Below are 22,500 nucleotides of genomic sequence, written 5' to 3' on the forward strand. Positions count from 1 at the left end.
ATGGGTTGGCATGCTGATGGTTTGGCCTGCCAACAGTGGCTTTTAAGGACACTTAACAGTGAGCCTAATGGGGAGGAGATTCTTCCATCCATCTCGCACGGTCTGTCACCCACCTATTCTTGTACTTCAGGGACAGCGCCTTCCAGTACTCAATTTCCTCGTCTTTCGAAGAGAACTTCGGCATCATATTTGCGTCCATGATAGGTTAACCTGCAAGACAAAGCATATCATACAATGTCAGCAAGCATCCAAAAACAAAACACACTCCCTTTTACATAAAATCATGAGTCAACCAGTGACAGAGTGAGACAGTGATGTAATCTTTGCAGAAAATGAAATCATCGTCATGTGTTGCTGACTGATAATAAAAGTGCTCGTATCAACTGACATGGATACGCCACGCCCGGTCCTCTAACAATAGTGATTTCATAGTGCAGGAAAAGAGATGCAGGCTGGCTTTGCCGTGGACGGCTTGGCAAAGAGATTAAAACAACTACAATGTTCTTTAAAAAAGGACTATCTAACAGCTCCAATCCTTTACACCCCTGCACAAACCCCACCTTAAAAGACACCACTCATCCTTACGCAGGCTTCAGAAAGCTCCCTATGGTCCATTCAAATACAGTCTCAATCATCATAAATCACACTGCAAAACCGTTTTCAGTATGTCTGTCTTAGCATAGCAGTATGTCTTAGCATAACAGAGCAATGGTAGTGTTGCGCTGGTGCACACACTAACATGGACTGGCAGGGGGGGGGGGGGGGAGGAGGAGTTCACGTTAGGGACAGGCATTGAACTGTGGCTACAAGACTAGGTTAATCAATCACAATTAAAAAAAAAAGAAAAAAAAAAACAAAACATTTCAGGTCACCATAATTCAACTATGCCACAGCATGGACCTACTGTAAGGTACTGGAGATTTGACCATGAACATCAAAAAATACCTGACCTAAAGGAGGAAAAATGCTGGCCTGTTGCCTGGGACACACCCAAAATGCTAAACTATGTTGCATGACAACTGCTGTGACATCAGGGAACGCCATGAATAACACACAGCTTGTTATTTGAGAGTCAAATAATGATCCAGGCAAATGTATTATCTACATTAGACCTCATGCAAAGTATGCTTATGCCTTTGTGTGTATAAAAGCAAGGCCTGGGGTAACTTAAGGAAACATTATCTAACATGGTAGCAATTACCTATTCAAGATAGGTTCTCGAGTAAGCGTTTAAGGACACAGAAAGCAGGTTTGAGTGCAAAAGGTAACCACTGTTCAGACTGCCTTTCAGATTTGCCTTCCTTCATGAAGACAGTCTCACCGGAGATATTCGAAATCGGCTCTGATGTGGTGTTCTCAAATGGGGAAGAGTGTGAAACTAAACAAACAGCACAATCCAATGACTTCCTTTACATGACGCAGGCGTGCGTAAACCCAAGAGAATGTTCCTAGGTGGCGTTCCAGCCCCTGTTACCAAGGAGCCTTCACTGATAACGGGAAATACACTCGTGCAGTTATGCTGAGTGGTAAAATAACGAAAGGACAGCAAGATAGGGCATGGCTAGCCTCCATGCCGGTAATGAATACTGGCTGCCATTAAACTAGACGTAATTTGGAGCATCAAGTAACAGCTTCTGTGTGCCTCCCATTTAGAATTGCCGTCCCTGGAAGCTTTAAAAGCCAGTCCTACTAGCCCACACGAGGTTTAACGTTAGACGAGATTGATTTATAATGCTAGCAGTCGGCTAGTTAGCCATCGGTACAGTAAATCTCAAACACATGTAACGTTAGAGAGTAAGTGTTGAATTACCTAGCGGCATGCAATGCTGCTATATCCAGCATCTATAAACTACTCAGACGCCTAACATCATTCAGCAAGTGCACATAAATGATTTAGCAAGCGAAAGAGCACTTGCGTCACTGCCTCTGCTAAATCATCATGTCATAACTTCTACTGTATTCCAATCATATGTTGACCATTAACGCACGCTCAACAGTTTTCATGTCCATAGCCAACGCCAACTGGCCGTTAACCCATGTAGCCAGTAACCGTAAATCCAGCAAATCCTTTCGCCATCTTCCAACGCTTTTAGGCACCTGCCAGTTGACAGTAATATTTACAAGGAGCATAGAGTTATTTTATTGTTTCATATTTTCTATTAACGGCCCCCAATACCTATCTTAACTTACCCTACTTACTGTCACCTGGCAACCTTTCAAATACATTAACGTTTAAGCTTGAATGAGCTTTACGCTTACTTGTTGTCACCAAAGCTTTGATTATTTTAGTCAGGTCTGGCTTGGCCTATATTTATGTTGACAGCAACAAACACCGAGTACTAAAAATATAGCTGGACCAGTTAATGTCGTGACAACCCAGCTGACCACCAAAACAGATGATGTGTAACCTTAGCTTCCAACGTTGGCTGGGGAATGGTGGTTCCTCAACTGTCCTATGATCGCTAACTAGCTGGTACAGCTAACTTAACATTCCAGTGATTGTCAGTCCTAAAAACACAAGGATGCAACATCTAATATCCGTATAAATTCACAATGTGAGATACAAACAATTAACCACGCGTCGTTTCCCAATCTACTGTTCAAGTTCACAGCCAAGACAGAAATGGCTGTTGACTTGATCCACAAAACGCCATAAAAAAGGGGGTGGATGTAAACAAGTTAATAATCGTAGTCGTTTGAATCTCTATATCGACCTTTTAAACGTCTCGTATTCCTCGGTAAAATATCAATAACATTACCTGTTCATTTCCAGTAGCTGCCTTCATCTGTGATATGGATTAGCTGGCTACACCCGTGCAGTTCGGTATGCCACCATGCTCGGTCGCTCCGTCAAACCGAATGATTGGTCACATGAGCATCGTTCGGAGACATGCTCAAGAAATGCCCGAGCTGTGACGTCGAGAAGGCTTTGGCAGGTTGTATTTTGTCTCGTGTGCGACATCTTGTGGTCACTTTAGGTTCATGAATTTTGTTCTAACTGGAAGTAATTGCCAAAATAATTTTGTTCAGTAAAATTATCTTTCATCTCTGTGTCATGTACTTCCTTGACCTCATCAATGTGAAGACAAGTCTTTTTTAGTCAACCCCTAATATATTATATATTTATAACCATGTTACATATTAGTTTATTTGTAGTGAACAACAGAAGTAGAATCATGCAGTGTTGTGAATATATATTACTAAATATGTGTGTAAAATTATATTTGGATAAATATGGAAGTGGAATGTTCATTTCTAATAGTTTTTTTATAGTCATTGATAACTTTGATGAAACCTTCTATGCAATTTAGTTTTCCTTATTCTTCAAACAATTTTCATGAGTTTGACTTCTGATAATCTAACATTCCTACATCTTCCATTCCCGCCTGAGTGGGAAAACACAAATATACACAAATGTTCTTAGTGCAGAGGCAAACATAGCAGGCTTCACTAAGGTGTACATTTTAATTCTGGGTGATTTGTATGTTTGATATCTGTGTTTAAAATTACTTTAAATTACTGTCCAATGTTATGTACACAATCATCCCCATCAATCAATACAAATAATGACTTAGGTCTTATATTTCATTCACATAAAATACTTCAATGCTGTATGTCAACTTGATTTATTGTAGGACAAATTCAATTTCTAAGTTACAGAAGAGTAACTGAATTTAAAATTCCATGAGTCCTGAAATGAATTAAGAAGAAGAATAATACAAATAAAAAAGAAAACACAGCTGCATCACAAAATGGCTACCTATCAGAATAGACACAGAGGATACCTGAAACTGTTCTGATGCCATAATTATTATAACACTGCTGTCATCACTAACATCATCAGCATATGTGTTGTACTTCACTTAGGCATGCCTGCTGTTGGATTAAAATGCTGTCTGTTCACAGTGTTCAAAATATCTCCGGTTTAACCTTACAACAAAATCAATGTAACTGGTATTTACTCTTCAAGTCATTGCATCATGGATGTCTGTAGTTTGTCTGGGACACGGTCCTTCCACACAAAAAAATGAACAAAAAGAAAAAGAAAAAATAAACGAAATCAGAAATGTATAACTAATTAAACTCCATTCACAAAGCTGGACAAGCCCACACATAGGCTTTAGTAGTATGATGACATACATATGACTGAAAACATTTGTAAAAATACTATTGTTATGCTTTAATCCCGTTAAGTCCTTTTTCAACACAGAGATGGGATGGGAGCATTAAAGGGAGAGAAAGCCACTGCAGACCAAAGGGACAGAAAGAGCAGTGAGGGGATGGATGGCGTTGGTGTTGCTGTTGCTGTTGCTGTGACTCTCACCTCGGCCTCTACTGGTCTGTTTCGTCCAGCAGGGGCGTTGCGTCGCCGGCGATGGACATGGGAGTGCTTTCGATCATGGGACTGGGTGAAGGGCGCGGCGTCATGCGCGGCGTCTTCTGCTTGCGTTGCTCGGCCTCCTTCTCCTGCCGCCACTGCTCGGCCATCTTGGCCCAGTCCACCGCCGTGTTGCTCTGCTTGGCCGCCGCCTGCTGCTGCTGCTGCTGCTGTTGCTGCTGCTGCTGCGCCGACCTGCTGTGGGACGAGGACGACTTGGACGAGGAATGGTCGCCGTAGGAAGACTGTGGCGTGGTGCCTGGGTACCTCGGCGTGGGCACCGACTGGATCTCCGGGGTGATGAAGCCCCCCATGTAGCTGGGCGACGTCATCGGGTAGTTGGGGGTTGTTATGGGCTGCTGCGGCGTGGCAAAGACGTGGTAGGCGCTGCTGCTGCCCCCGCCACCGCCCGAGCTGCTGCCTCCGCCACTGTAGGCATACTGGCTGGAGCCCCACTGGGCCGGGGTAGTGTTGGGGTTCTGACCCTGGGCCTTCACAGCCGCGATGGCGTTGAACATCTGGGAGGTCATGTTTGGCGGGAGGGCACTCACCGCTCGCGTCAGGTCGGCGATGTTGATGTTGGCGGGGGTGGCGTTGACCGAGGCGGGTGTCTGCGTTCGGCTGCCACTGCTGGGGGTCACACCGGGCACGGGCTCGTGGTAGTGGTCCTTGAACCAGCGGAACAGCCCGTTGACGGTGGGGAACACTCGCGAGCGGTAGCGGAAGCCGTCCGGGGTGATGGAGACGTACTCAATCCTCGGCTTCCCCCTGGGCTGGTAGCCGAGCAGGAACTTCCCAGGCAGGTCTCTGCAGGCTGAGATGTAGTAGGGGATGAAAGTGGGCTTCTCCCTCTTTGACTTGACCAGCAGCTCCTCCATCTTCTTCCTGTTGCCTCCCTCAGTCTCCTGAAAGTACTTGTGGTAAAGGAGCTCGCGCGCAAACGCCGCCAAGGGCTGCACAAACCTGGCTGTGATCTCATCTAAATCTTCATACTCCTCGTTGTTAATCCACAGTTTATGCCCCAGGCTGAAAGCGTTCTCTTTGCCCTCTTCGCGCACGTCCACGTGCTGGAAGATCCCGTCTCCCACCTTCCACGTGAGCGTGAGGTGGCTCTCGCCTTTGCTGCTTGGCCGGAACACCATGTCGCCCTGGTCCATGGTCTCCATCATCTTCTCGGCCTGTTTGAAGTTGATGTTGTGGAAGGACGGGTGAGCGATCACTCGCCTGATGTAGGTGGTCCTCTGGTTCTTCTTCTTCAGCTCCTCATCCCGCTTCACCTCATCTGACTCAGCGTCAAAGTCATAGTAGACGTCCTTGTGCAGTTTCCACTCGTTGTTCTTGTCCATCAGGTCAGACGTTCGGCAGGTGAGGTCGACGCTGAACTTCTCAATGTCAATCTTCATGATCCGGCAGTGCACGGTCATGCCGACCTTGACCCTCTCCTCCGGGTGCTTGACGACCTTGTCACTTAGGAACTTAGTAGGGATGAACCCCATGACGCCGTTGTCCAGACGATTACGCACGCCGATGGCCTGGCCGGGGCAGGAGCCGCTGTCGAAGTGATTCCACACCTCACTGAGCTCGGGGAAGTTGTCCTGGCGACAGAACGGGCACTGCCACAGCCCCGTCTCGTCGTTGCGGATGGCCTGGTCGTAACTCTCACCCTGCGGGCGCCGGTGAGCGATGCCTGTGACCACGCAAGTGATCAGCTTGCCTATGTAGAAGCTCTCCGGCGTCTCTTTGGTCAGCATGTTGAACACCTGCTCGGAGTTGGGCGACCTGTACTGCGCTCTCAGGTCCTTGTACCTGCAACTGAGCTCGGCGCGGATGTCGTAGAGGGTGATGCCCTTGTTGCCGTAGCCTTGTCGTTCCAACTCCTCTGCAAAGGCGTCCAGGTCCAGGTCTTTCAGCCTCTCCGGGTTGTCCAGGATCTCCTCCAGCGCCCCAGCCGGGTTGGCGTCCTCTGCCGACTCATCATACTCCAGGGCGTCCACCGCCATCTTGCGCGCCCACTCATAGGTCTCGGGGTGAACGCGCGAGCCATCCAGCACCTCGATGTAGGAGTCTGTGCTGTCGCCCAGCGAGGCGGTGTCGATCTTGATGAAGCCGGCGCAGTTGATGAAGACTTTGGGGCCCATGTGGCACATGGTGACCAGCTGGGTGCGGTTTTCCAGACGCGTGTTGTTCTGCTTCAGGATCTTGAGCAGGTGGGAGCCTTTTCTTGGGCCCAGGCCACAGATGTACTGCACCAGGCTTTGCGTGTATGGGTGAGCAATGGCGCGGTTGACATCCACCCCCACCTCATTCACTCTGTTGATAAACTCACGGTAGAGAGCAGTTAGGAGCTCGTCCTTGTCGACCTGCTCCTGAAGGGGGTGGAGCTTGAGACAGAGGATGTCCTCATCACTACTGCAAATCTGGGCGAACTCCACCAGGGGGTCCTGAATCTGCCTGGCCACGGATACGGCCTGTCGCAAAAGTGGCGGGTAGTCACGGAAGTCTGCCTCTGATTTTAAGCTGTTCATGTAAAGCGTTGCCAGATCATTGTTGACTAGCTCCACCCCTACGGCAGGCAGAGAGGAATCCTGTTCTAGTTCAGTCAGCGTGCGCTTGATGTCTTCCATCACCATTTGGGAATCACGGTTTTCCGCACAGACAGCCACAACATGAGGCTTCTTGCTGAGGAGAAACTTCTTGAGGCTCTCGATGTCATTCAGCTTTTTCTCTCTTTCCTCCTCATTCCACGCGTTCCTCCTTTTCAGGAAGTGGGGGAGGCGCAGGAAGTCGATGACTTCTCCTTCTCCGTTGATTAGACAGCAAAACACTGGCGTGTCCCTGCCGTCTGTGTAGGCCACCCCCATCACACGGATGCCCTTGCTCTGCGTCTCGTCCATCAGGTCATCATCCTCCTCCATCTGCTGCTCAGGCCGATAGGGCGCCACTTTCAGCCAGTTGCAGAGCTTCTTGCAGCATGACCTGACAATGTGGTCCTTTGCCTCTTCGACGAGCTTGAACCTCAACTCTTTGGTCATCTGCGGGTACAGGAACTGCTTCAGAGCCTGTTCGATGGCCATGGCTCGCTGCTTATTCCACTCCTGCACCTGGTGGCTGAACTCATCTCTGTAGTAGAACTGCTTGATCTCCTCGAAGTAGGTTGCATCGCCACCGTAGCCACTGACGCCCATTAAGTCGATGTTCATGTCCATTGTAAGCAGGCCCTCCTCCTCAGCTTGGCCCATTTTTAGGAACTGCTCTCCAGTCAGCTCTTTCACTGGCTTGTTTTTTAGGAACTTGAAAGCGTAGGCATAGTGTGCCTCATCTATGTCCTTTTTGCCCTTTTTGCTAGGCTTGATATTGACCTTTGCCCTCTCCTGGAAAGTCTGCCTGATCACATGCCTGACCAAAGGTTCACGGGCGATCTGCAGGGCCACCATGTAGCGTGCGGCTTCCAGCACTGCCTCAGGAGTGCTGAACTGGCTGCAGATGTAGTCTTTCGCTAACTCAAGGGGCTCAGCTGGAAACTGTTCTGTTTCGTGCCGCTGGTAGCTGTCGCGCAAGTTCTCACCAAACTGCTCAGGTGTCAAACCAAACTTCTTGGCAAGGCCATCAAGACCTACTTTTTGACAGATACTGTACATGTCTCGGCGGGTGGCCATCTTTAGCACAGGGCCCTTGTGCTGCGGCTGCTCCTCCTCCTCCTCCTCCTCCACCTCCTCTTCCTCCTCCTCACCATCCTCATCTGCAGAGATTTTCTTAATCTTTTTTATTTTTTTCTTAACAGTTTTGGCTGCATTCTGCATCTTAGGGATGTCCTGCCCATAATACAGTTGGAAGTGTTGGTAAACATCTCGGAGTTCATCAAAGGACTGAACGTCTTTCAGTCTGGTCAGGTCTGCAGTGTCCAGTGGCCGGACAGCATCTGCCAGTGGCTTATCAGGATCAGCAGAAATTTGCTCAAACTGATATGACTGCATCTTATTGAAGAGGCGGGTTAGGTTATCCTTACGTGTTCTCAGGTGAGTCCACTTTGCATCCCAGTGCCAGACTTTCCACAATGCATTAATATTTAGCTCTGGCTCAACATACTCTTTTCTGTAGAATGCAATAAAAGGTACCTCAAAGTGCTGGTTCCTCATGAAGTTAAGAGCCTCTTTGATCTTGCTGACGGTCTGGGGCTGTTTGTAACTGAAAGTGGTGTTTGAGCCAGGGTTTAGATAGTCTGTGCTGTCCTGCATTGAGATGGTGGAGTTGGAAAAGGCATTTCTGAAGATCCACTCTGCCTCCTCCTCCAGCTCATCATCCTCAGCTGGCTTCACTGGTATGACACGCAGCTGGAATCTCTCTGGCATGTCTGTGCTTCGGATTTCATTGTCCTGGTCAGTCATGTGGCTCTTCTCCAACTCACTGGGCTCGTAGACGTCAAAGATGCTGCGGCGACCCGTTTTCCTCTTCACCTGCTTTTTGGGCCTGTCCCAAGACTCATCTTCTTGATCCTCCTCCTCCTCCTCTCCCTGGTCAAAGGGCTCAGCGTCAAAGTCAGAGTAGTCAAAATCGCCACCAAAGATCTCCTGGGCTTCCTGAAGGGCTGCATCTGTATAGCCAGAGAATTTCTTGCCTTTTTTCTTCCTCAGTGGCTGGCCATCATCATCCACAATGAAGTCATCAATGTCAGATTCTTCATCTTCCTCCTCCTCCTCCTCACCCGCATGGGCCAAATGCACATCCAATGTCTCTCCGTCTTCAACCTCCCCATCTACCTCTCCATCACCAGTGAAGATTTCATCAGCTATCATATCCTTCTCATCATCCTCTTCGTCATCGTCCATGTTTCGCAGACGTTCAAATCTTTTTTTTCGTCTTTTAACTTTGACACCCAAGTTCTCTTCAATGAGATCGAGGTCATCTTCATCCAAGAGATCATCATAGCTACGTTTCCTACGGCGATGACGGACCTCTTCACCTGAATCGCTACCACTGCCTACTCTACTACCTGCAGGTTCCTCTTCATCATCCTCATCGTCGTCGTTGATGAGACCGCGCAAGTTTCCACGCTCATCCTGATCCTCTGGATTCTCTTCTTCTTCCTCCTCATCATCCTCTGTGAATTTCTGAGTCTTTCTGGGTTTCAAGTCTTTCTCCTCAAACTCTTCCTCAGACTCTTCAGCCTCACTCTCTATGAAGTCCGACATGTTTACTTTTACTTACGTCAACTTCTTTGCAGAGAAATGTGTTGTAATCCTTTGAATTTTGACCAGAAAAGCGCGAATTTATTTTTACAACAGTCCGCAGCGTTGAACAAACATGGCAGCCTAAAACGCGTTTTGTTTTCGATGGGGTTGATGGGATATTTCCGGGATGTATGTCACTCCATCTCATGGTATGCGGTTGGGTAACGTATTGAAAAGGAGGGACTTTTCGGCATTTCAATTGTTTGGTTGGAGCAGAGGCAGCATTTGTCATACTTGGATTGGGTGACCCTGCATTATGGGTGGAGTTTGCAAGGCCGGTTTCTTCTGAGTTGTGCGATACGCCATTTTGAAGTGACAGAGAAAATAGCGGTGAAACAGAAGAGTCGAGAAGCGGCAATTTAAAGGTGACTACAATAATTCATATTCTATAATGTTCATTCAGAGATTTGCTAATTTAGATGCAGTTCATGTCACGAATAGAACTTGGTCGTTATCTTCTCAACTGACCTCAAAACTGGTCACCGCATATGACGCGACACTAGCTAGCTAACGTTGGCTAGCACTAGCGCTAGATTGGCAATGAAATGGTTAGCAACCAAGGTAGCCATCTAGTTAGCTGGCTATCTAGGAAGCTTAGGGTGGTGTTAAACGATTGATATATTGAGACTCGAATGGCAAGTTGAAAACTTTCATCTTTACACATCACTATGGATACGGATTGCCATTGTAATAATGGTTGTTAAAATCAAGCATTCTTGTTATAAGATGGATTCAGTTTACAGCAGATGTAGGATAGTTCCGCAACAGCCACATAGCAAGCAGGCTATTTAGCACGCAACGTTAGCCTTTCTTGCTAGAACCTAAAAAGAAAAACTTTGTAGGGACGATGACGTTAGCATTTGGTAAGCAAGCTAGCGAGTGTATGAAAACGAACATAGCTGCCAATTTATTTCCACACTTAATTGAATGGAACATGTGCACTGTCACATTTGTAAGAAATCGGACGTGTAGTGTTGTGGATTAAGTCACACTTGTCTTGTGGCTGAACGTAATTCCAGCTGGTTGTTGGAAAATCCTAGCTAATGTTAACCAAACGTTAGCCTTTTCGGCCTTCGCTTTCTGCTAGTCTCGGTGACCAACATATGGTGGATTAACTTTGAATGGCTGTAACGTGTAGGGAGTAGTCAGCTGACAGTCTACATTTGTCGTCCAAGGTTAATGCCTATAACTCACAATGTGTAAATGTTATTGTGGAGAACCTCTGATATTGATAACGTTACCGCGTCGAGAGAGATAGTTCGGTAACGTTAGTTGTTGTTTACCTTGTAACGTCACGACATATCTATGTCTGGCAGCTCAGCAAAGCTACACCTTGAGCAATACGCCGGCTATCGTTTTGCGGAAAAATTATATATTTTTTGTATTTCTCTCAGTTGTCAGGATGGGAAATATATTCACGAACCTCTTCAAAGGCCTGTTCGGCAAGAAGGAGATGAGGATCCTGATGGTCGGGTTGGACGCTGCTGGAAAGACTACAATCCTATACAAACTTAAACTGGGAGAGATCGTCACCACCATTCCTACAATCGGTTAGTCATTTTCTCTGTCTCTGGTGGGAGATTACGATCATTTATTACATTTCGTGATTTTATTTTTATGTGTGCATATCTGATTTGAGGTGTCCAGAGGATTGCATTTTGTGGCTCACATCTCTCCATTCCGGTTTTGCAGGTTTCAATGTAGAAACAGTAGAATACAAGAACATCAGTTTTACAGTGTGGGATGTCGGCGGGCAGGACAAAATCCGGCCACTTTGGCGCCACTACTTCCAGAACACTCAAGGTTAGTAAAAAGACTAGACTTGTTAAGAGATCAGAACTTTATGCAACTTTAATCAAGAGACCCCGGGCATTATCAGGTTTTTTTTTTGTATTCTTTATGATTCAAAACTTTTGTTTAATCTTTTGTAATAATTGATTTATTGAATCAAGTATGAATTATGGATCATACTTCTCTTACTATACTGTTGATGGTCTCCGTGTTGTGCTTTCTTCCAATTCAGGGCTTATTTTCGTGGTGGACAGCAATGACAGAGAGAGAGTGAATGAGGCACGCGAGGAGCTGACGAGAATGTTGGCTGAGGACGAGTTGCGTGATGCTGTGCTGCTTGTTTTTGCAAACAAACAGGTAATGGGATCAGAATCGGTGCTGTTGAGCTACCCGCCCAAACCCCTACACATGTTTTGACAGACCACAGACCTATAATCCTTAATCCAAAAATATAAGTTGGTTTTATATATTGCTTCCATATACCAACATAAGAGTATGCAGTGATGTGCAAGCCTAACCATATGATGTTATTATTCCATTGGTGTACATTATGCAAATCTGTAGTAGAACTAAATGGAACCGTATTCATTCAGTATGGGACTTTACAACCCACCTCAAAAGCATGTGATCTCTACATACTGTGTTGCACTTGTATGCACATCATTTTATGACTGCAGAGGATCAAGTGCTATGATGAGGAGGAGGAGGAAGACATTATGTGGATATGACGGAACCTGAAACAATTGTGGTGTTATTTTTGTAGGACCTGCCAAACGCCATGAACGCGGCTGAGATCACAGACAAGCTGGGGCTTCACGCGCTTCGCCACCGCAACTGGTACATCCAGGCCACCTGCGCCACCAGCGGAGACGGCCTCTACGAGGGCCTGGACTGGCTGTCCAATCAGCTCAAGAACCAGAAATGAGCCATTCCATTAGTCTGTTTGTCTCTTTGTATGTATGTGCGAGCGCACGCATCTGAGTGTGTGTGAGTGTGCGTGCGTTTGTGTGTGTACACGCAGCACTTGCTCAAGCCCTGACTGGCCATCCCGTTTCCTTTACTCTCAACCCCATCAGCTCCCTCTGATTTCCAGTGTACAGTCAATCTGGCTGTGGTGCACATAACTGCTACTGTGTGTGTGTGTGTGTGTGTGTGTGTGTGTGTGTGTGAGTTTCAGACCTGAGGATGTATGTTTACTATGATTGTGTGTGTGTGTGTACGGAAAGGCTATGCCTGTGTCTGTTAGCTGGGACTGGGAATGGCCCTGGCGTGCCTTTGAAACAATTCCTGTCCTCTCGTGGATCCCCCTCTGTAACCCCCACCACACGACACACCTGCCGCCACCCCCCCCCCCCCCCCTCCTAACTGGCCCAATGCACGGTTGCCCCAGCCCTATCCCCGCTCAGCTCTCCTCCTCCCTCTGTCTCTCTGTAAGCATGGTTTTCATAAGGCAAAGAAAGACCCAGGATGTTAAACAAATGCTGGGCTTCTTATCAGATCCACACAGTGCTTAACTTATGTCATTGGTGTGCAGGTTGCATGGACAGTGGTTTGCATTTATAAACACATTGGCTGTTGTTAATTTTGTGTTCTTGTGGTGTTTATTAGAAATGGCCCCCACTTATGTCAAGGTAGAAAAATCTCCATGGTAACCTGTATCAGGTTGGAAGCAAGATGTGAAAGAGAGAAAAAAAATATATCTTCCTTGATCATTCTTTGCATAGCCTGAAAATCATGCAAGCGGCCATCTTTTCTTTTCTTTTTTTTTCACTCTCCTTGTTTGCTTCCTTTAAAGTTTTTTCCACCAGAATTCGAAACTTGCAGTGTGGTGGCTCTCACACGTCTACACTACCTTTTTTTTTCTTTTGTTTGATTTGTTTTAAGTTTGTTTGATTTGTTTTAATTTTGTTTCATTAGAGAGCAACCAACTAGCACAACATAGCGGAGGACGAGGGGGGGTTGCCATGCCCACACCCCACCAACCCCCCCATCCCCACTCCTCTTCCCAATTTGGTTCCAATAAAAAAAAAAAAAAACATTACAAAAAAATAAGCAAATGTCACTCCATTCTCATTATCCCAAATTTTGAAAAACAAAGAGAGATGGTATATAACTTGACTGTATAACAATGGAAGTGAGAACATTTCAGTGTCCGCTGTTGTCTGTTATCTCTTGTAAGGGTGAAAGCGAAGGACGTTGAGTAGGGCCGACTACAAATCGTCACAGGGTTAGCAGGCCAGCTCGCCATTCCAGCAGTTTTGGTTGTCTGTAAAGAATGTTATTACAAGGAAACCAGCTACATCCAGAGGCTACAACCATTGCTCTTTACAAAAAAAAAAATGTTACATTCTTTTTTTGTGTGTGTGTTTAATATTTACATTTATCTCTTATTTTTTTTGTTTTACTACAACTGTTTAACCTAACAGATTAGGAACATGTGGGCATATCTTGTGTATGGATGCACTGTACTGAATACTAGACGTCAGGGCCCATAGCAGTGGCCAGTGAGATTTTCTGTATGCAAGATGATTCCAACGAGAACTCTTTACCCCTCAGTAAAGAGTAGACCATTGCCCAACGAGTCTCCTGATATTCTTTTCAATGAAGGCGCCACAATTTCAGTTGAGTACAATGAAGGAATGTTCTAGAGAAGTGCGGTGATGATAAAGTAGACTGACAACGAAAGCATGTGTCTGTTTGTGTGTGTGTGTGTGTGTCATGATTTCTAATGCCATATCAGTTGAGGAAGTGCTGCTGAGTTGCCATGGTTTCCTGATTTATGAACGTTATCCTGAAACGTTTTTAACGTAGAACAAGTCAACATTGTATTTTGAAATGCTGCCAGTTTGTTTGTTTAGTTTGGATTTATTGAATGTGAACATTTCATTTAGCCCCTGCTTGAATACACATATTATGTTTGGTTTTGCAGAGATAGGGAGCATGGCGCCTATTCTCAGTCTGATCTAAATCCAGGTATATTCTTGAGGTTCTCAAAGTTCTTGAGGAAGTGATTTTTTCCCACAAACAACACATATTAACATACCTAATGCAAAAAGGCGACAATCTCTTGATATTAGTAATTCGTTTCTTCCCCAAGAAAATTGGAATTAAGTAATCTGTAGAACACCAAATAACCTGGCTGTTCAAAGACTGCCTAAGAATAGCGCACGGATAGTTTTCAGCAGACCTGTCGTGGTTTTGAAATCTTAAGATTTAACGGGTGAGTCAGTGAGGAAAAGGGTTTCTGTGAAGCATCAATTGCATTCCCTTCGCCCATATGGCGAAAGCATTCATCTATGGTTCAGAAGCGTCACCTACGTCGTCTCCAGGACACGCTAATCCGTCCCGCCTCGTGTCAACCTTTGGGACGCACCTGCAGAAGCCGTCGCCCCGCCTACGGACCGGGGTGTGTTGAGTTTTGACCGGTGAAACTTCTAACAAACTTGTGCATTGATTGACTAACAGGATGAAGCCAGTAGCTACCCTATGCTGCCAGAGCAACTTCACATCAATACGGTACGTTTTTCTTTTGTTTTTATGCTATTGGCCTACAAAGTTGTATGATGGAATTGGGCTACTTGTGGCGCACAGGTGTGGTAAGTGCCAACCGAAACATATTTGTTAGTATATGTGGTCGCTGTCTCTTTAAGGCAAAATATCTAGATACAATAAACACTTAGCACTCCAGTTCTGATGAGATGATAAACTAAAAGTGTGGCTTTGGCTTGTAACCTTAGGCTAATCTGCCGGTTGTAGTGCAACCTGTATCAATCTTGTGTAGCGTTGCCAAACAAAAGAAAAGCGTAACTAATATCAACTCGTTTCGTTTGTCAGGACACACCGTTCTATTTATTCCTTTTTTGTTTCCCCACTCCTTCACTTCGTTAACAAGCTAGTTCGGGCTACATGTCCTCAGTCACAACATGGACAAAGTGCACGTGTATGACCTTATCGCTCATGAATCGGAACACCGCAATCAGTCACTGGCTGTGCAGTGCACTCATTGCCAGGTGTCTGTGCCTTTCTCATCTCTTTGTCACTTTGGTGTATTGGCATTACAAGAGAGCGGGAGAACATATAGCAAGCAGTTTTTTTTTTTATTCTGTCTATATTTATATATGTAGGCTTACATGTGTGTGTTGTATGTATAATATTTGCATTTATAGATTATAATCTATGATCAGCCTTGTTGCTGTTGTTGTTATCCACTCTTTTGGCCAGACAAAGACTTACGTCATAATGTGTTAGTCCTTCACAATCCCTTGTATTACAAATTACAGTGGAGCATGGCTTTCCTCTTTGCCTCCGATCCAAACACTCACTCCAGTGTATGAAACCCCTGTGCACTCACAAAATGGGTGGTGTTTTACCCTCTTCCTAGTCGCTTCCCTGATTTTAACGGATTTGTTTAATGTATTAGTCTCTAGATAGCAGCTGAATTTCAACAGCTCTGGCCCACATTTGGCCCAGTTCAGTTTTGGATGGAGCGGGTCTCTCTGGGCATTGTAGTTGGCTTTAGGTTCAGAAAGGCTCCACCTGATACAGGAGTGCAGTTTGTTCCCGGCGCACAGTATAATGAGCCTTTATGTGGCGCTGCCAAATAAAAGCGTCATTATGCCGCTCTATTCGCCCTGTGCTGTTTGCTATTCAGACACGAGAGCAGTTACCTCACCCTGATCACCTAATCCAGGCTATTACTGCATTTCAGTCCTGTTTTCAGTCAGGTGGCATACGTCACCCATGTTAGAGTATTCGTGGATGTAGCTGTTTGTTTATGTGCCTGGTAACGAGAACATGTGCTGTAGGCTATTTCAAGACAGGTGGTGTAGAAGTGTTGTTTGTTTATGTTTGATGAACTATAAAAAGATGATGTGTGTCAGGTCTTTGAGAGCGTGCAGCCTTTTGTTTTCGGATTCCTGGTTCACAATGAAGTCAGGCGAGGTGATTGGTTACGATGTCTCCATGGGTGACTGAGTGTGAGATTAATTACAGATAGCAAGTGTGACTTGCAAGACCCACAAACACACACACACACACACACACACACAGTGTCAGAGCCTACGAAGAAGTGTTGACAATACTGGTTCTCGCATGATATGTGTCCGTGTGCGTATATGTGTGTGTTGTTTTCATTCTGCAGCAGCATGGTGACTAGTTTTGTGAACAGAAAATAAACCATTTTTGGACATTTTCTTTATTTCTGTATTCACTTCTGAAACCTGATGGTGCATTTGTGTCTGGACTGTGTCTCAGGTGCATGATGGATGACCATGTGTGCAAACAGATTTGGAATGTTCTGTTTTCTTTTCAACTATCGCAGCATGTTTTTTTATGCATCTTCTCAGGAAATCAGGAATAGCAGAGACAACATTCCTTGCAGTGTATATTTTATTTGATATATGGAAACGTTTACTGTAAGATTGGCCTCACTTATGAAACTGCAAATATCAATTTACTCTTGAGGAACAGTCTGCTCCCCCCCCCCCCCCACACACACACACTTTCATTCACTCCTTCACCACTCTTCCTACCTCATCCTCCCCCCCCCCCCGTGTCATATATATATATATATACATCTATATCTCTCCCTCTCTCTTTCTTGCTCTCTATCCCTCTCTCCCTCTGCTTTTTTTCTGTTTCTCACAACCCCCCACTTCCGCTCTCCTCCTCATGCTGTGTTGTTGGTGTGCCTGTAGCCCAGTCAAGAGATGGAGGTAGATGGGCTGAGTTCTGAGGTGTTTGAGGGGATTGGTCCAGATGACCTGATGTCTCACGGCTCCACGCTCTCCCTCACCCCCCTCATCCCCTGTACCTCAGCACCTCTACGCCGCTCCTTACCACAGAGCATTCCTCTCAGGTATGAACACACACACACACACACACTCACTCACTCACTCACTCACTCACTCACTCACTCACTCACACTCTCTCTCTCTCCGTCACACTCACTCAATCACTCACTCACTCACTCAGTTTCTCTGAACTTCTTTGTAAACCTCTCTTTGCCTCTTTTGCCTCTTTTCTCGCCCACTCTTGTCTCTGTCTCTCTCTCTCTCTTTGTCTCTCTCTCTGTCTTTTTCCCAATCCCTGTCTCACTCTCTCAACCTTCTCTCATCTCCTTCCCCTTCTCACAGTTATACAGACTTACACAAGCATCTCATCCTGCTCTGTCAAGTATTCAAGTAGATTGCCCTTGATCCAAAAAATAACTTTTTCATGTAGTTTATCAGTTCAGTGAATTTTTCCAGCTTCTCTGAATCATTTGATCTTTCTTTGTTGGTAATAAAGTTAATGAATCCATCCATCCAAATACAGATCCAGAAATGAGACCAAGGCTACACAGGCCCCCAGCATACCCAATCCATTTCCTGAGCTATGCAGCCCCTCCAACTCCCCTGTTCTCATTGGCTCTCTGGCAGGAAAGAGCATTCCGTCTGAGAAGGACAGCCATGTAAGTACCGATGTCTGTTTTGTCAGTGCTTCATTTCCCGGAACATGTTTTTTTTTTTTGTCCTCACCTGTGATTGGCCACTGCCTGCGGGTGTTCTGTCAGTGAGAATTTGATATGTTGATCCCCATAATTGGCCACTACATTGAACAAGAAGCAAACGGGCTGTTAAGAGTGCCATTATTATAGTGGTACATTTCTCTGTAGGGGTGAGGGAGAGGGCATATAGTCAACAGCCTCAGTGAGGTCAGTGGCACCACCCTGTTCCTCTAAACTTCGCACGAAGTGATGATGAAACTTGATGTCACCTAGGCACATTGTTTGGGTGAGAGGTTAACAATGAAACAGGTTCAAGTGAATTTCATCTTTCTGGCATAACTCATAACTGACATTGATCCATCAAATGCTCTCATTGTTGTTATTTTTAGTTAATGAAACCGTTTTTATTTTAACAACGAATCGCCTCACTCTTTTTATCACGGCCTATGTAAAGGGTTGATATATTTGTCATTGCTAGAGTGTTTGGATACAGCATGTTCTGAATCGTACGTTCTGCAGTTGCAGCTAGTCGCATTTATCTGCCTCAGTCTGGAGCTCTGGGGCTTTAGAGACATGAAATACCTGCTGGCCCAACCACACGCAAACACACACACGCACACACGCACACACACACGCACACACACACACACACACACACACACACACACACACACACACACACAAACACCCAAACACACACACCCACACACAAACACACACACCCACACACAAACACACACACACACCCAAACACAAACACACACACACACACACACCATCTGCCTCTGGGCTAGGATCGTTCTCTACCCAGGGGGCCATTTCGTGCGGTTTCAAGCACACACCTGGAACATTCTAGAAGCAAATGATGCAATGGCAGTTATTTTTCCATTAAATGCTTAAATTCTCTCAACATTTTTTTCATAAGGTAAAGTATTTTTAGAATCCGGTTGCTGCTGCTGTTGTTGTTGGTAGCCTTCTCATCTGTGCGTGTTAAGAAAGGAAATCACTCTGGCAACAGGTTGTCCCCTGTCTCAGAATCTGACTGGCCAAACACGTCTGGGATCGTTTGATTGACGGCTCACTCGTTCGCTCTTTCTAGTCCCACTGGTTTAGTGGCGACTGGAGGGACACCAGACGGTGCGTCACCGTGCGCCACACCATAAACCTGACTCGTGTTTCCAAGGCAACCGGTGCCTCTTTCCATTTTACTTTCCCTCCAGTCCATTGATCTCCATTTTTGCTTTTTTTTTGTTTTGTTTGTATGGTGTGGATTTCCTTATAAGCTTCTCCATGTATCGCTGTCCTTAAATTGCCTTTGTTTCATTGTCGTTGTCTCTCTTTCTGTCTCTCTTTCTTTACCCCTCTGTCCCTGTCCCATCTGGCACTCTCTGATTGTCTTTCTCATTCTCACCATCACTCTGGCTCATTGCCCATCCTATGTAAGAAAACAAGCTGGTGTCAAAGCAGTACAGGGCTTAAATGGCGTAGGGAGGGAGGGACGCAGCACGCATGCATGCAGTGCAAGAAAAAAATACTGTGCTAGAGAAGGATTGACTTTTAAATACATTGCTCAAGTCAAAACACTCCATATCAGCAATGCTTGTATGAGCCATTACCAGTCAAAACTGAAACATCAAACCCCCATCTACCCCAGCAGCTACCACAGCTAACCTTAAACCTAAAACTCATCAAAAAAGTCGTCCCACTATAACACGTGTTTTTATCAAGCACTTTTTTAAAATCCAAACAACGTATCCACATCGGGTCCTTCCATGATCTTGCGACGGGCGAGTAATAGATGGGCTGGGGAGACACAGACTGGACGACTCAACTGAAGCAAATACGTAAGGAAGGAGTGAGTGAGAGATGGATGGATGGATGGATGAATGAACGAACATCTAGAGTGATAGATTCTTGGCTCTGACTGCTTGTCTGTGGTGTGTGTGTGTGTGTGTGTGTGTGTTTTATCTGGCTTGTGTCCAAAGCGTTTTGCTTTGTCTGCATATGTGCTGTCTGGCTCCTAGTCAGACAACCCTCAGGGCACGGGTGCCGGCGCACTTTGCCCCCAGGTTACCGTGACGATGGAGAGGGTTTCGACTGGGTGACACATGTCTTATTGATGTGTATGCATGCATGCCAGGATGTATGCACATTTACCTGAGGAGAAAATCCAGCATCTGGCACAGACAGTACCTCTCTTCTTGCCAAAGATGGTGCCAAAGTTCTTGTCAGCTTTGGAGTTACGTCATTCTGATTACCCGGGCACAGTGGTGCGTGCGTGCGTGCGTGCGTGCGTGCGTGCGTGCGTGTGTGCGTGCGTGCGTGCGTGTGTGTGTGCGTGTGTGCCACAGTGGTCTGATCAGAGTCTTTGAGCGCGTCTTCATTTCTTGAAGTGTTGGCAGTTTTAACCTGACAGTGATGCCTCACTGATCGTGTTTCTCTCTGAGGGGCATGCCAGTATTAGTTGTACTTACAGTAGACTTTCATAGTCATATGTTTGTGTATGCTCCCTTACATAAAGTGTGTGTGTGTGTGTGTGTGTGTGTGTGTGTGTGTGTGTGTGTGTGTGTGTGTCCAGGTTGTTCAAGTGTACGGTGAGGATACCCTGGGCCGGTCATTATCTGTGTTGTCGGGGGCAACGGCACGGGATGTGTGTCAGATGCTTGTCCAGACAGCCCACTGCAGTGACCAGGAGAGCTGGGCCCTCATCGAGCTCCACCCCAGCCTGGGCCTGGGTAAGGCATGAGGCGTGTGTGTGCGTGTGCGTGTGCGTGTGCGTGTGCGTGTGCGTGTGCGTGTGCGTGTGCGAGAGATAGAGATTGGATTTTCATCAGGAGTCTAGGAATTGAAACATCAAAATAAAACATAAAATGTGAATATATCTAAAATGTTGGTAATAATGAACCAAAGAATCTGTGCCTGTATTAATAGTGTAATTAGTAATAGTCTGGAAACATCAGCCTGTAATCTTTAAATATAAATATTATTTTGTAATGTATATTATTATATATTAATCATGTACATTACATAAATGTCATCTTCCTGCTGTCCACCTGCAGAGCGATGCCTGGAAGACCATGAGCGAGTGGTGGACATACAGTCCTCCTGGCCTGCAGATGGCAGCACTAAATTACTTTTCAGGAAGAACTACGCCAAATACGAGTTCTTCAAGAAGGCCAAGGTATGCTCTAAGTTATTAAGTAATATGAAATGATCTGCATTCTTTCATATTTGTTCTGATACTAACACTTATTGTGATTTTTTTTTTTATTATTATTTATTTAATTTTATTTTTTTAAAGCTATTCTTCCCTGAAAACATGATCTCAGACAGCGCCGATGTCACCAAGGGTGTGACTTCATCAGAGCTTGTGCAGGTGAGAATGTCCTGGCAAACGGCCTCCTGCTTTGTGTCTGCCAGGAACATGTCGAAAGGTGATGTAAGCAGGTACTTATTAAAATGTGCTCTGAGCAGGAACAGGTGTCACAGCTGTTCTAAACCACAGTTGAACCACAAACACGTCTTTGCTACGTAATTGCTATACAACGGGGATAAGAGGATTTGCAGGAGTTCCACATCTTGTCTATGTATGTGTTTATCTTTGTTTGTTTTGTTTGTCTATAGGTGATTTAAGCAGGAACAGGTGTCACAGGTGTTTTCAACCATTGCAGTCCCATTGCAAACCGTTGTTCTATTTGTCTGTTTTTGTCCCTGTCCGCCTACAGACCCTCCTGCAGTCAGGGACGTGTCCAGAGATCCAGGGCTTCCTGCACGTGAGGGAGCTGGGCCGCAAGGCCTGGAAGAGGGTCTACTACTTCCTGCGGCGCTCTGGGCTGTACTGCTCCACCAAGGGCTCGTCAAAGGTTGGCCCCCGCTAGGCATAAGATTCAGATTCAAATAGCTTTATTGACATGACCGCTATGGTTACAGTATTGTCAAAGCATTTCAAATAATAATAATAATGACAATATAAAAAAAAAAAAAATAAAAAAAAATCTATCTCTATGAGCAGAAAAACATGCATGAAAACATGCAATACTGCACAACAGTGTGTCTGGAGTGTGTGTGTGTGTGTGTGCGTGCGTGTGTGCGTATGCGGATGTGTGTGTTGGGTAGTATAATAATATGGCATAATAACTTTAATTTATTAGATTTGATTTTATTAAGCCACTTTGAAGAGGGTTTGTGTGGGTTTTCTACATCTTAGTTTGTTTAAAAAAAAAAAAAATAGTATAAAGGAGGGCCCCCCACAAGGAACATAACATTTGACATGCTTTGAGTTTGGAGAGTTTGTCTGTCATGGTTCAAAACCGGAGTAGAAAGGACAAATGTGTGAGAAATATGAAAACTGACTTCATAGCATTCAGTCATAGGAGATCTGCTGTCCACAATGTTTGTGCTAAAGTCTGTATTAACTCGTACATTGTTTGTTAATATATAAACTGTGTGTGTGTGTCTGTGTGTTGCAGGAGCCTCGGCATCTACATTATGTGGCAGACCTGGCGGACCTGAACATGTACACCGTCACCAACAGCCGCAAGCTCTACACCGCACCCAGCGAACACACTTTCTGTGTCAAGGTAACCAGACACACACACACACACACACACACACAC

At 45.5% G+C, this 22,500-nt stretch overlaps 4 protein-coding genes across 11 annotated transcripts in view; 2 read left to right on the forward strand and 2 right to left on the reverse strand.

Annotated features, from left to right (window-relative positions):
- The window catches only part of ndel1a (nudE neurodevelopment protein 1-like 1a), a 30,958-nt gene extending 28,082 nt beyond the window's left edge, over nucleotides 1-2,876 (reverse strand). For 5 of the 7 annotated variants that reach the window (XM_031560877.2, XM_031560878.2, XM_012819096.3 and 2 more), the window contains exons 1-2: nucleotides 2,760-2,875; nucleotides 114-210 (exon numbers count right to left, since the gene is read on the reverse strand). In XM_031560877.2, the coding sequence (XP_031416737.1) occupies nucleotides 114-199 (86 nt within the window). In that variant the 5' untranslated portion in view covers nucleotides 200-210; nucleotides 2,760-2,875. Of the gene's footprint in view, nucleotides 1-113; nucleotides 211-2,408; nucleotides 2,509-2,759 lie in introns of all 7 variants that reach the window. The other 2 variants (XM_031560879.2, XM_031560880.1) reach the window with 2 other exon arrangements.
- Nucleotides 2,877-3,607: 731 nt separating this feature from the next.
- On the reverse strand, nucleotides 3,608-9,748 carry supt6h (SPT6 homolog, histone chaperone and transcription elongation factor). Its single transcript, XM_012819093.3, has one exon. It carries the CDS (start codon nucleotides 9,565-9,567, stop codon nucleotides 4,333-4,335), a length of 5,235 nt encoding a protein of 1,744 aa, XP_012674547.2. The 5' UTR covers nucleotides 9,568-9,748; the 3' UTR covers nucleotides 3,608-4,332.
- Nucleotides 9,749-9,863: 115 nt separating this feature from the next.
- Nucleotides 9,864-14,082, forward strand: arf2b (ADP-ribosylation factor 2b). The gene is made up of 5 exons (XM_031560882.2): nucleotides 9,864-9,971; nucleotides 11,001-11,156; nucleotides 11,299-11,409; nucleotides 11,630-11,754; nucleotides 12,161-14,082. Exons 2-5 carry the CDS (start codon nucleotides 11,009-11,011, stop codon nucleotides 12,320-12,322), a joined length of 546 nt encoding a protein of 181 aa, XP_031416742.1. The 5' UTR covers nucleotides 9,864-9,971; nucleotides 11,001-11,008; the 3' UTR covers nucleotides 12,323-14,082.
- Nucleotides 14,083-14,209: 127 nt separating this feature from the next.
- Nucleotides 14,210-22,500, forward strand: part of grb7 (growth factor receptor bound protein 7) — a 14,439-nt gene continuing 6,148 nt past the window's right edge. The window contains exons 1-8 of one of the 2 annotated variants that reach the window (XM_031560875.2): nucleotides 14,210-14,913; nucleotides 17,094-17,254; nucleotides 17,713-17,848; nucleotides 20,463-20,619; nucleotides 20,944-21,065; nucleotides 21,186-21,260; nucleotides 21,610-21,747; nucleotides 22,354-22,464. In XM_031560875.2, coding sequence (XP_031416735.1) covers nucleotides 14,884-14,913; nucleotides 17,094-17,254; nucleotides 17,713-17,848; nucleotides 20,463-20,619; nucleotides 20,944-21,065; nucleotides 21,186-21,260; nucleotides 21,610-21,747; nucleotides 22,354-22,464 — 930 coding nt within the window. In that variant the 5' untranslated portion in view covers nucleotides 14,210-14,883. The other variant, XM_031560874.1, reaches the window with a different exon arrangement.

The sequence above is a fragment of the Clupea harengus genome, chromosome 23 (assembly GCF_900700415.2).
Source record: "Clupea harengus chromosome 23, Ch_v2.0.2, whole genome shotgun sequence".
NCBI classification, from domain to species: domain Eukaryota; kingdom Metazoa; phylum Chordata; class Actinopteri; order Clupeiformes; family Clupeidae; genus Clupea; species Clupea harengus.